Source organism: Electrophorus electricus, chromosome 14 (genome assembly GCF_041902795.1).
Source record: "Electrophorus electricus isolate QZ-2024a chromosome 14, ASM4190279v1, whole genome shotgun sequence".
Taxonomy (NCBI): Eukaryota; Metazoa; Chordata; class Actinopteri; order Gymnotiformes; family Gymnotidae; genus Electrophorus; species Electrophorus electricus.
In genome coordinates this window covers 3,817,501-3,829,681 of record NC_137510.1, presented here as the reverse complement: position 1 = coordinate 3,829,681, position 12,181 = coordinate 3,817,501, and the positions used below count along the sequence as shown (strand labels likewise).

Genomic DNA, 12,181 nt, shown 5'->3' with positions numbered 1-12,181 from the left:
CATTTGATGGGTGCTCACACAAAGGAAGGGAAGGGCTAGGGGGTGCATTGAGGGGTGGCTGGGGGGGGGGTATATGGTGGCTATAGGGCAGGGGAGTGGATCAGTGGGATTTGGTGGGGGTTGATGGGATAGAGAGGCAGGAGGGGTATAAAATAAAATTGTTCAATTACTGAGCAAACACTATTTTTCTTACTTTAACAAGAGATTTCATGGTGTGGTCAATGTTTGGCAGGTCCAGCTGAGTACCTCTAATGTTGGCATTACCAAGCGCCAAACATCTGACCCCTAGAAATGGAGTCGTTATTGAACTTCATTGTGTGGATAGGCCTTTTTTTTTTCAGACGAGATCAATGCAGTTTTAGCGGAACGCTGAGACAAAGTGGAGCGGGTGGAGGGGATGTTGGTGGTGGAGGGGGGGGGGGGGGGTTTGACAGCGGACAGCCCCCACCAACTCCAGAACCTCCACCCGCTCAGGTGTGAGACCGTTCAGTTCTGAACGAACCTGACACAGTGTGACCACCGCCTCAACCCCACCCCAATCAGAGGGTGGAGAGCGGCTCCGTCGGGTTGCCCCGGCCTGCAGACCGGCCTGGTTCAACTCCACGCTCGGTAATTGGCTTCATAGATGTTGACAGTTTAATAAGCCACAATAGCTTGTGTAGGAGTATCCTGTCAAGCTTGAACCTGTTAACAGAGATCCTTGGGAACACACTGAGCAGCTGTAGTTAAGATCTATATAGTCTCAGAATCTATAGTCATTCAGGATTGTTCTGTGATGGTTAACATTGCAGTAGGTGTGTTTTTTTGTTTGTTCAACACGTGTATATCATGTGGGTAGTGTAAACACACTCTTTTCTCTCTTGAATGTCAAACACTTTAATCATTTAATCTGCAAAGATTTATAACTGCCACAATGCAAAACATATATAACTCTGAACCTAAATGTAAACATTATTGCTACTACATGTCAAACAGTTTCACAAAAAACTACTGACAGTATCAAGTATTATTGGAATATGCAAATGAATATCGAAAGTATAATTTCTTCACACTGTGATTGTTTGGAGATGATCAGAGCACTTTCTGACGTCCATAAGTTATTTCTGAAGTTCACTGACTTCACTAGTCCCAGGATGTGTCAGATCGAGGTAAAATTGGATAATAATAAAGGTGAAGGGAGATCTGGGGGAACGGCTTTCAGAACCTTTAAATACCAGAGCTCAACCACAGTCGATTCTTAACGTAATCATCTCTAAAGGCACATTATAAAGCAGCTATAGATAAAAACGCCAACGCCTGTTAGAATTCCGTCTGTCTTGATGCCTGTTTGTGATCTTATCCACACGTCACTCCATCCACCACTATCAAAGCATGTCGTTTCAAAGAATGTTCCGTTCCAAAAATCCTTTAGCGAGACGGTCCCTTCTTTAAAATTCAATTAGCAGCGTTGGGGAATGAAAGTGTGAATTATATCATTTGAAAGCAGATTTGCATGCTGTGGTTAAATACAGAAGGGAGGCAGGGGGTGGGGTTCAGGCAGAGGGGGAGGGGCTCAGGTGGGGTGGGGGCGGGTTCAAGCAGAGAGGGGGTGGAGTGGGTTTGGGCGGGGGGCAGGGGTGGGGTTCTTGGTGGGGAGGGGAGTGGGCAAATAAATATCTTAAGGGTAAAATTCAGCACATCCACTCAAAGTGCTGATGCTGAATTATACACACCACTTCCTCTGGATACACTCATTAATCTTCATTTAAGTGTGCAGCTCATAGGACCAATACATGATAAACAGCTCATATGATTTTTTTTTTATTCCAATGCACTAAAATATTCCTGTAAATCAGACTGAGATTAAAGGCTTGGGGATTGTCTTTTTTTTGCAGAGAGTGCTGTGCTGGAGGCTACAGTGAGCGATGTGACTGGGGGGCGAGTCGGCAAGCAAAATGTGTCACCTGCTGGCCGTTATCAGATCGCGTTCAGCAGTGGAAGGCTGGGAGGCATGGCCTCCGTTTTAACACAAGTGAGAAAGCCTTGAAAGGTAATGCACATAAACAGTGCTGTTCCCTCTATTAATTACCCCTGGCCCTATGGCTGCAGAGGTACTTAACCTCTACTAGATCGCGTGGTGATAGGTTTCCCCTAGCAAGGAGCCTGGACAATTAACATGGCCTCTCAGATTTCTCCCCTCCACCTCCCACTCTCTCCATCTAATGCTGACCACATCAGACCGATGACCCACCAACTAATCACCGCTGACAATGCCCTGTGGGATATCCCGCACCCTGGACAGGCTTTGATATGTGAGCTGCCAGGTTGGTGCGTGGGAGTAGAGGGGTTTTTTTTTGTTGTTTTTTGCCTGTCCCTAAAACCCTCACAAGTGTTTCAAGAGGGATCCCCTCCACGAAGCGGCAATTGACCCGAGCGTCCTGACGAGCATCCTGACAAAGCTGTCCTTCCACCCAGCAGGCAGTGGGTTAGACATCGGGAGAGAGTGCTGCTTTAAACACCCGCAGATCCTGTTGTATCTACGCAAGGTCGTTTTTGCGACACTGTCGCTGTCTCCCTCCACCAAAGATTTATATGTTTTCTGCTGTGTGTTTGGAGAGCTATGCTAAATGAGAGCCCAAAACCACAGCTACGCATCGTAAGTGTCCCAGGAGTCACGGGGAGTGTTGTGACATTTCAGTTAAATCAGTCCTGTATGGGAGCAGCAGCAGGCATGGAGCCAACTTTTATCTGAAGCACACAAGAGTGGATTAGGGGAATAAATGAAATTGTAGAGAAATAACTGTAAATGATATGTCAGCTTATGAAAACCCTTGACCTAAAATGTACAGTACATGAATAAGGACCTTCTAACTGGTGCATGGGTACACCTGCAGTTTTCTGTGACTACAGATATAAATGCAGAACTTTCTAATTAATTTATATCTGCAGTCTTGTGTAATTATTCCATGGGTATAAGTGCAGTCTGTGCTGAAGCAAAGTTGCTGGCCATCAGAGTGTCCTGCTAGTGAGGTGTGCCTATAGCGGAGCTGTCCCGCAGGCAAGGTGTGTTTATTGCAGAGTGTCCTGTTGTTGACGTGCTTATAGTGGAGTGTCCCACTGCTGAGGTGTGGTTATAGTAGAGTGTCCCATCAGTAAGGTGTGGTTATAGTGGAGTGTCCTGTCGGTAAGGTGTGGTTATAACAGAGTGTCCTGTCGGTTAGGTGTGTTTATAGCGGAATGTCCAATCGGTAAGATGTGTTTATAGCAGTGTGTCCCATCAATGAGGTGTGTTTATAACGGAGTGTCCCGTTGGTAAGGTGTGCTTATAGAAGAGAGTCCTGTTGGTAAGGTGTGTTTAAGTGGAGTGTCCCATTGGTGAGGTGTGGTTATAGCAGAGTGTCCCGCTAGTGAGGTGTGTTTATAGCAGAGTGTCCCGTTGGTAAGGTGTGCTTATAGAAGAGTGTCCTGTTGGTAAGGTGTGTTTAAGTGGAGTGTCCCATTGTTGAGGTGTGGTTATAGCAGAGTGTCCCGCTAGTGAGGTGTGTTTATAGCAGAGTGTCCCGTTGGTAAGGTGTGCTTATAGAAGAGTGTCCTGTCGGTAAGGTATGGTTATAACAAGGTGAAAACGTCCCATGCTCCCAGCTGTCGGCCCCATCCAGGCATCTGCAACAAGCTGCTTTTACCACAATGAAAATTCCTGCTTTCTGTAACAGGGCGTGGCTGTGGCATTCCTAGCTGGAATTCCTCCTCCCGGTCTTGAGCGGAATGTCGAGCTATGTACTGGGTAGTTGGGGGTGGTGCGGGGCTAGGGGGTTGAGGGGCTGGCGTGTTTGCGGTTGCTGAGCTTGTGGGGACCTAACGGTGCTTGCAGATGGTTTGTTGATAACCGCATCCCCAGGACATGGCTGGAAACAGCTAAGATTTCAGCAAATATAATTTGTTAATCTGCTTTAGGCGAGAGGGACATACCAGGGATTTTTAACCTCACATCAACTTTGCCTCGGCAGAAACAAACAACAACAAAAAAAAACAGGTTACAAACTGTGTGGCCCTGCTCTGTGTTAGTGAAAAGCCCCCTATCTGACACCCACACCCAGCAGGATTGGGTCGTGGAGTTTGCCGGAGCACCACAGAACACCAGATTGAGTGTCGAAGTGTGCTATTGCTATATGTCACTTGATTTACTGCAAAGCAGCTATATGTTTCGCAGTGCCATCGATCATCATTCTTAAATTATTTCAAACTAGTATATTCTTGAAAAGTGAGATTGTTCACCCAGAAGTTGATTTTAAAGTCTTGCTTCTCTCTGCTGAATGTCAGAATCAGAATAGATTGCTACAATTTATTTCTAAACTTGAATTGTGCTGATAATCTTTATTACTAATTTCACTGGAAACTTAAACAGAAACACAGGACATGTTACACGTAATACTCAATATTGAATCAGACGAACCAAAACTCAGGACCGGGGGAAAGTCCTTCTGTCACTACAAGCAAGCTGCAAAGTCTTTGAATGTGTTCCCGTGGCTGCTGTTACTGTGTCTGACCACTGCCGTTTGCAGATTTGTGGCCTGGTAGTCACGACCCTTAGGGGAGCATGACAAGTAAGAGCAGGCGACGTGTCCCGGTTCCCTTTAATAGCATTAGGGTTTGAAACCGTAAGATCAGTAATCGGGGGACGGGTGGGACGCTCACTCCTGCTTTGATCTCCTTGCTTTTGGGTGTTTAAAGTTGATAGACTGTTTGAATGGCATTCTGCAGTTTCATTTATGCTACATGGGTTTGCTACCATCAGAGGACACGTCTCCACCTGCACTTGAGAGAGAGCTGCACTTGGAGAACACACAGCTGTAGAACACAGGGGTAGAGCCACACTTGTAGGACACAGGGGTGGAACCACAACTGGAGCACACAGGGGTAGAAATTTAACAAATTGTGCATGCACACGCATATGTGTGTGTGTGTGTGTGTGTGTGTCTGTGTGTGTGTGTGTGTGTGTGTGTGTGTGTGTGTGTGTGTGTGTGTGTGTGTGTGTGTGTGTGCGTGCGTGTGTGTAAGTGATTTTACTTACTGCTGTGGTATATAGCTGCAGTTTGGAGTTGAGAAAAAAAAGTTTCAGATGCAACTGACACCTGAAACATTGCCCACACTGACACACATATTTAGGTCAGCACTGACACTTGAAATATATTTAGGCCAAATCAGTACTTAGCTAAACTGGGGTTTGTGTGTAAATGATTGTGGGATGGCGGAAGCACACGATCTTGCTCTGGGGCACGTTCGCCAGTGAAGCCCACTCGCAATCATTTATTTCTCTGTCTACGTGCGTACGTGTGAGTCCATGGCGCATGCGGGAGGCACAAAATAATTGCTCTCGCGTAGGAAAGTTGTGCCGCATACGCGTTTTGGAAAGAGCATTTTTGTAGTCGCAGTAATTACAACGTTTGGGGCAAAAAAAGAAAAAGTCGAGAGCAGGGCGAAACTTAGCAGAAGAAGTCTCCCGGCGGTGCTCCTGCGCCTGGTCCCCGTAGGAGAAAGTGATAATGAGACTTAAACAAGCTCCATAAATCTGTTAGGTGTGAACACACTTTATTGCCCGGAGATTACACGTGCCATTGTTTGACAAGGGTCAACCGTCAACCCATTAGGAATTTATTTCCTACTCTGACTGGAGGGGGTAATGTGATATTTCAGCCTCAGTAAAGGCATAGAAATTGTAAAAGTGAAACTAATAAAAAAAAAAATCGGGTGGCTACAAATGTTGATGAACATCGGTTCATCAACATTTCTCAGTACTTCACGCTGAATTAACAGCTGCGTTAGATCTTTAGGATATAACGTTCCTGGAGCTTTAGGACTTGGTAACTTTTTTTTTTTGTTCTTCTACCATCTCTCGGGCTTTAACGCGTCTTTTTCCAACGTCTCTGTCATCCCCGTTTTGAGGCATTTTCAGTGTTATATCTGCAGCATCTCGCGGCCCGGCGCGTTTCCACCAGGTTATCACCACTGCCACGCGCCCTTCTTTCTGATGTTTTCCGCCGATTGCCATCGGCGCCCTCGGATAGTTGGAGCAGATCCTCGTGCAGCAATATCCACTCTCGGCCATCTGGTGCAGATCGAAATCGCCGACTTCATCTTAGCCGTTAAGTATTAAATCTACAATATCCTTTCAAGACCGCGACTTCGGTGAGGGTGATTTAGAGGCGCTCACACAGCGACCCCACACCAGCGAGTCCACTCCTGGAGTTGGAGGAGTGCGCGCGGTCACATGCATTGGGGACGTCCCTACGCGACGAAATTGTTCTTGTTGTTGTTGGTTTGTTTGTTTGTTTGTTTGTTTGTTTGTTTTTGTTACAGAGGAACAGCCCTAAGTGAGCATGCATCGAATATCTTATGTTAATGAATTCAAAGTATATTTGTTTAGCAAACATTTGTTTTTAATTGGTCAGCTTTATTTAAAAAAAAAAAAAGGCGTGAGTTTGGCCTCAAAAAAATAAATGATATTTTTAAGCAGAATGTTTAGAAAATGAAACGACGATTGCAGGAAAGTGTCTTAGAGAAATGGCTGCAATGACATTCACCCGTTTTCGTTTTCGTACCAGGTGCTGAGCGTCTGTTTCGTTGTGGTATTTTCCTGTCTGTTATTAAGCGGTGAGAGACGCAGCGTGGACGCGACTGATAGTATAAAGATGTGATTGGATTAGGTAAGACTACCGCGCTCTGAACTGCTCCAGCGCGCACACACAGCGCGTTAGCCGTTGGACCACAGATGATGCCTCGGCGTTCTTTTACTTTGTCTTTTTTTTTCTCTTTCTCTCCAGCTTTTCGGTTTCCAACTGAATAACTCTGGTATGCATATTAATGGACTGGTCCGGTTATAAACGGCATATCTGGTTCAGTAACAATAGAACACAAACACTCCCACCCTTTCTCCGTGTGCACGCGCTTGTAAGTGCCTCTGGGTTTGGAGTTTGTGTGTGTGTGTGTGTGTGTGTGTGTGTGTGCGTGTGTGCGTGTGTGCGTGTGTGCGTGTGTGTGTGTGTGTGTATGTGTGTGTGTGTTACAGAGTAAGAAATATTTCTCCTCATCGACAATTGTAAAATTGCAAGGTTATAACACTTATACAGAAGGTTATAACACATTTTTTACTGAGATCCTTTAAAGCCAAATGTACCTGCTCTTAAAAGCAATAAATATGACCGCAATATTATAGTCATTATATATTATAATATTAGACATTATATTAGACATTAGAGCAGCAAAAATAACTAGTAATACATTCATTGTTAAATACATATTAAATACATCTATAAAATTCATTGAAAGTTTATGTTTTAAATTTTTGCTTTGTTTTATACCAACTACACCTAAACAAAAAAATATCAAACTTTGACATGTTGTCATTTACCCCTAATTCTTCGAATAAACAATATTTTGTCTAATTTAGAGTCAAAATCGAATTCAAGGTTTTATGTAGACTACAATTTAAAATTCATCAAATGTGGATTTTTCTTTTGTAGTTTGCATAAATATTATCTTAAAACGCTCAAACTGGAATAAAAAAAAAACAGTTGTTATTTCATCAGCAGTACCTCGTGAAGACCTACGTCGGCGTCACTGTTGAATAAATGTCACTGCTGAATAAATGTTAATAACAATTAATAACAGTTCAAATAAGTTCCAAACTGCTATCGGGTGTATGTTTTTCCGACGCTGGGCATCTGTAAAATCGTGTAGACAGGTTGTCACACTACAGTGAACGGAGTCTAATGCTAAACATTTAACATACAATGCTCCAAACGGGGGAAACGTGGCCACAGCCAATGCATAAGCACGTGCGCCAGCAAGGAGGAGCTTGCAGCTCAAGTGGGACGCCAATCAAAGCATCAACTTCAAATTGTATCTGAGAGATCAGCCCAGGACCTAGGGGCAGCGACATCAGTTGGAGCTCAATTGTTGATCTGATCACATCCGACGGACTTGCTGCGAAAGAAAAGCTGAGGTTTAACGACGGGTTGAACCGCACTCACCTCGGTTCTGCTGCGCGAAAGAGAGCACTTTCACTTTGACTTCTTGGTGTGTGTGTGTGCGTGTGTGTGTGTGTTTTTGGGGGGGCTTTTCGTTTTCGGCTCGGTTTTGTCTTCGGCGTGGCGAAGGAGATGTCTTTCCCCCAGCTGGGTTACCCACAGTATTTAAGTGCCTCCCAAGCGGTGTACGGAGGTGATCGCCCGGGAGTACTGACTCCGTCTTCTCGCGGAGGAAACGGCGAAATAGGTGGTAGTCCCTCCGCCGCGGCTGCTGCGGTAACCTCGGTGCTCGGCATGTACGCGAACCCCTACGCGCCGCACAACTACAGCGCGTTTCTGCCTTACGCCAGCGCTGACTTGACTCTGTTTTCTCAAATGGTGAGTAAATTTGTTTCGCTTAATTTTCTGAATTGTGCGAATGAAAATGCACAGGCGGGCTGTTTTGGGGCGTTTCTTGCCTTTTGTCAGAACGTTACATGAATGTTACTGTGACACCCTCTTCGGGAAAGGTCAGCTGGGTAAGTTAAGACAGCAAAGAGCTAAGGCTTGCTGCAGGTTCACGCGCTTCACATTTCAACACTGACTTTGTGATATTTGTCGAAATCGAACCTTGTGGAGTTGTTTAATTCAGTTTGAGAAAAAAATATATTTGTTTGGAGTGCCATTTGTATATATCTGGGTAACTTCAATGGGGTTGAGTGGGACAACGAATAAGAATAAATGTTTTGTTCTGTTGTCAAGGGGAAAGGTTTCCAGAGGTCATACGATTACGTTAGCTTTTCTGTCAATTTATTTAACGATCTATCTTTAACTACAACGTGGCGGTTTCTCCTAAGCAAATAAACAACAACAACAACAACAACAAAAGCCGCAGCTGGTTTGCAATCGTCCATGTGTCTGTGTGGCATTTTTTTAGAAATGCGATTTATCGTAACCTAATCATCCAGCAGCTCCATATGGTTCACTTTAAAATAACAAAATGTTTGAAATTCATTAACACCAGTAAAAGCTTTAAAAGAAAGCGAATTAAATATGGATATGACCGAACCAGTGAAGCAACACTAAAAGCTTTAGAAGAAAGCGAATTAAACATGGATATGACCGAACCAGTGAAATAACCCTGAAAGCTTTTAGAAGAAAGTTGGACAATCCGGACATTTAAAATTAATGTTATTAGAGACGGTTTAATTAATGTTTCCCTATACATTTGTCCCGTTGTAAAAAAAAAAAAAAAATCGATTAAAGAGAGATGAGCATATTTTTCTGTAAGCTATATTCTAACTGAATGAGCGCGCGTTGTAATGTATAATATCAGTTCGTTTAAAAAGTTTTAAACAAAGGCCTACTAACAACTATGGTCTCATTGCTTGATTTTAAGGCCTATAGCTTCGATGCTTAGTCCGAGAGAAAGTGTATGAGTGTGCTAATGTATTTTATGCACCTGCAAGTTGTATATTTTAATAGTATTTTTGTTTGTTTGTTGATGGTTTGCTTGCATGGGATATATGGCCTACGATTGTTTTTGTGTTATTAGCGTTGAGAGGGTCCAAAGATCCTCAGATCGGTCAACATCTACTGCGTCCCCGCGTTTTCTATAAGTTCATTAGTGAGAGTCTTGAGGCAAATAGCGAGACGACGTGGTCGAAATTTTGCTTAAAGCAGTTAACGAAGAAAATGGAAGGTCGGTTACTGACAGCGTGTCGAGCTCAAAGTTTATTCGCAGACCTATGGCGAAGCTGTGTCAAACATCGCTTGCATAATTTTCGCGATGTCCTGACCGTATATCTCATTCTATTTCAGGGCTCCCAGTACGACCTAAAAGACAGCCCCGGTGTGCATCCCGCTAGCTTCGCGGCGCACACGTCGCCTGCCTTCTACCCTTACGGGCAGTTCCAGTACGGAGATCCTGCCAGACCTAAAAACGCCACAAGGGAGAGTACCAGCACGCTCAAGGCATGGCTCAACGAGCACAGGAAGAACCCCTATCCCACCAAAGGCGAGAAGATCATGCTGGCCATCATCACTAAAATGACCCTCACGCAGGTGTCCACCTGGTTCGCCAACGCCAGGAGAAGGCTCAAGAAGGAAAATAAGGTTACCTGGGGCGCGAGGAGCAAAGACGACGAAGACGGCAACATATTCGGCAGCGATAACGAGGGCGACGCGGAGAAGAACGAAGATGAGGAGGAAATTGATTTAGAGAGTATAGATATCGACAAGATTGACGACAACGACGGAGATCAAAGCAACGAGGAAGACGAGGAGAAGGCCGAGAGCAGGGAGCTCCACGGCCTGGAGAAAAGGCGTGCCTTGGCGCTCCAAGCGCACGAGGTCTTGGACAAATCAAAGAGTGCCATTTCTGTCAGCAAGGAGCAATCTGACGGAAACAACAACACTAGGGTTTTGTCCCCAGGTGGACAAGGAAGTTTTCAACTGCCAGTCAGCAGTAAGCCCAAAATATGGTCGTTAGCAGAGACTGCCACCAGTCCCGACAGCTCGCAGAAACCCACGTCACCTTGTGGTCCTGCCAGTCACGCTGCGGCCCAGATCCAGCATCCGGCTTTCCTTTCTAGCCACGGACTATACACGTGCCAGATTGGAAAGTTCCACAACTGGACAAACGGCGCTTTCCTGGGCCAGAATTCCCTGCTGAACGTCAGGTCTTTTCTGGGAGTAAATCCACATCATCCTAATAGCCATCTACACACACAGCAGCCGCCGACCTCGGTGGCTGTGTCGTCGGTGGCTGGACTGAATAGCGAAAAAACCCCAGAGGACCTCAGTCCAAAACACATAGGTGTGTACTAAATGGTATCGGCTGTGAAGCGTGCATTCATCATTTCAGACATTACATTTATTATTATTGTTGTTGTTGTTGTTTTATTTTTATTATTATTACTATTTATTGACGGGTTAAAACATTTGTAGTCAACAATAAAAAATATTTGCAAGAAATTTCATCTGAGCTCACGAGGAAATGTATTATCTTATTCATTTTAGCTCAGGTTTTTTATGATAACGGAATTTCTTTTTTTTTCTGCTTAGATCGGGGAAATGTCCTTAGAAACGAGTCACCAACACAACCACTGAAGTCATCGTTTCGCCCACTTCATGACAGGTAAATACAAAATAATTCTGAAGTTCATTTGTAGACGTATTATTATTATTATTATTATTATTATTATTATTATTATTATTATTATTATTATTATTATTATTGTGGTTGTTGTTGTTGTTGTGGTTATATATTGGTTAGAAGACTAGCGGCATTTGCTGTGGTTTACTATTGATATGGGCCTACATCTATATATACGGTTTCCTAATAGAATAAAATATAGGCCAATGCAAATAGTAAAAAAAAAAAAAAAAAAAAAACAACAAAAAAGAACAACGTATTTTTAACAATAGCATTATTATTATTATTATTATTATTATTATTATTATTATTATTATTATTATTATAGTATCACTTTATTGTTACATTGGTTATATATTGTTATTGTATATTGTTATATGTGCAGAGGATCAGTCGCGTATTTTGCGCGTCGGCTCAGCTCTCGACATAACTCCAGCTCTATTATCTGAATGACTCATAGGATGAAGCTATTTCTTCGAGGACAGATAGAGAAAAATCGGCGCTTAGTGGTTATAAAAAATAGTTGCGCTTTTCCAGTGACAAAAGACCTCGAACCCTCCCCCCCTAAATACTCCCCACTCTCTCAGGAGAGTAACTACTTATCAAGTCACCAAGTAAAACGCGGCATGTCTGTGCTGTGTGCCTTTACTAAAGACCCATGGGAGCCCCGAACCCCGGGGGAGCAGTCTCGCGGAGAGGACCCCCTTTAACTGCCGCGATTTTCAACAGGGCCCATTGCTTCCCCTCTGCTACTGCTTATTGGGCCATGATAGTTACTTCAGTTAGTAATGCTCTTCCAAATTAATCATATTTTTAAACAGGGTCCAACACTGACAGCTCAAACTGAATTTAGCCTAGGCTTCAGTAGACACTGAGTTACGTGGGGGGGGGGGGATCCGAGTTGGTTAATTTAGTGTTTATTTCTAACTTTAGAGTAGTTAGTTTTCGCTATTCGAAAAAAAGACCACATCACGAATGTCTCTCTCTCTCTCTCTCTCTCTCTCTCTCTCTCTCTCTCTCTCTCTCTCTCTCTCTCTCT

The 12,181-nt window shown here is 43.9% G+C and overlaps 1 protein-coding gene across 1 annotated transcript in view; it reads left to right on the top strand.

Annotated features, from left to right (window-relative positions):
* Positions 1–7,884: 7,884 nt before the first annotated feature.
* The window catches only part of irx1a (iroquois homeobox 1a), a 4,674-nt gene continuing 377 nt past the window's right edge, over positions 7,885–12,181 (top strand). Inside the window, exons 1-3 of the mRNA XM_027003069.3 lie at positions 7,885–8,384; positions 9,807–10,803; positions 11,052–11,124. Coding sequence (XP_026858870.1) covers positions 8,139–8,384; positions 9,807–10,803; positions 11,052–11,124 — 1,316 coding nt within the window. The 5' untranslated portion in view covers positions 7,885–8,138. The remainder of the gene's footprint in view (positions 8,385–9,806; positions 10,804–11,051; positions 11,125–12,181) is intronic.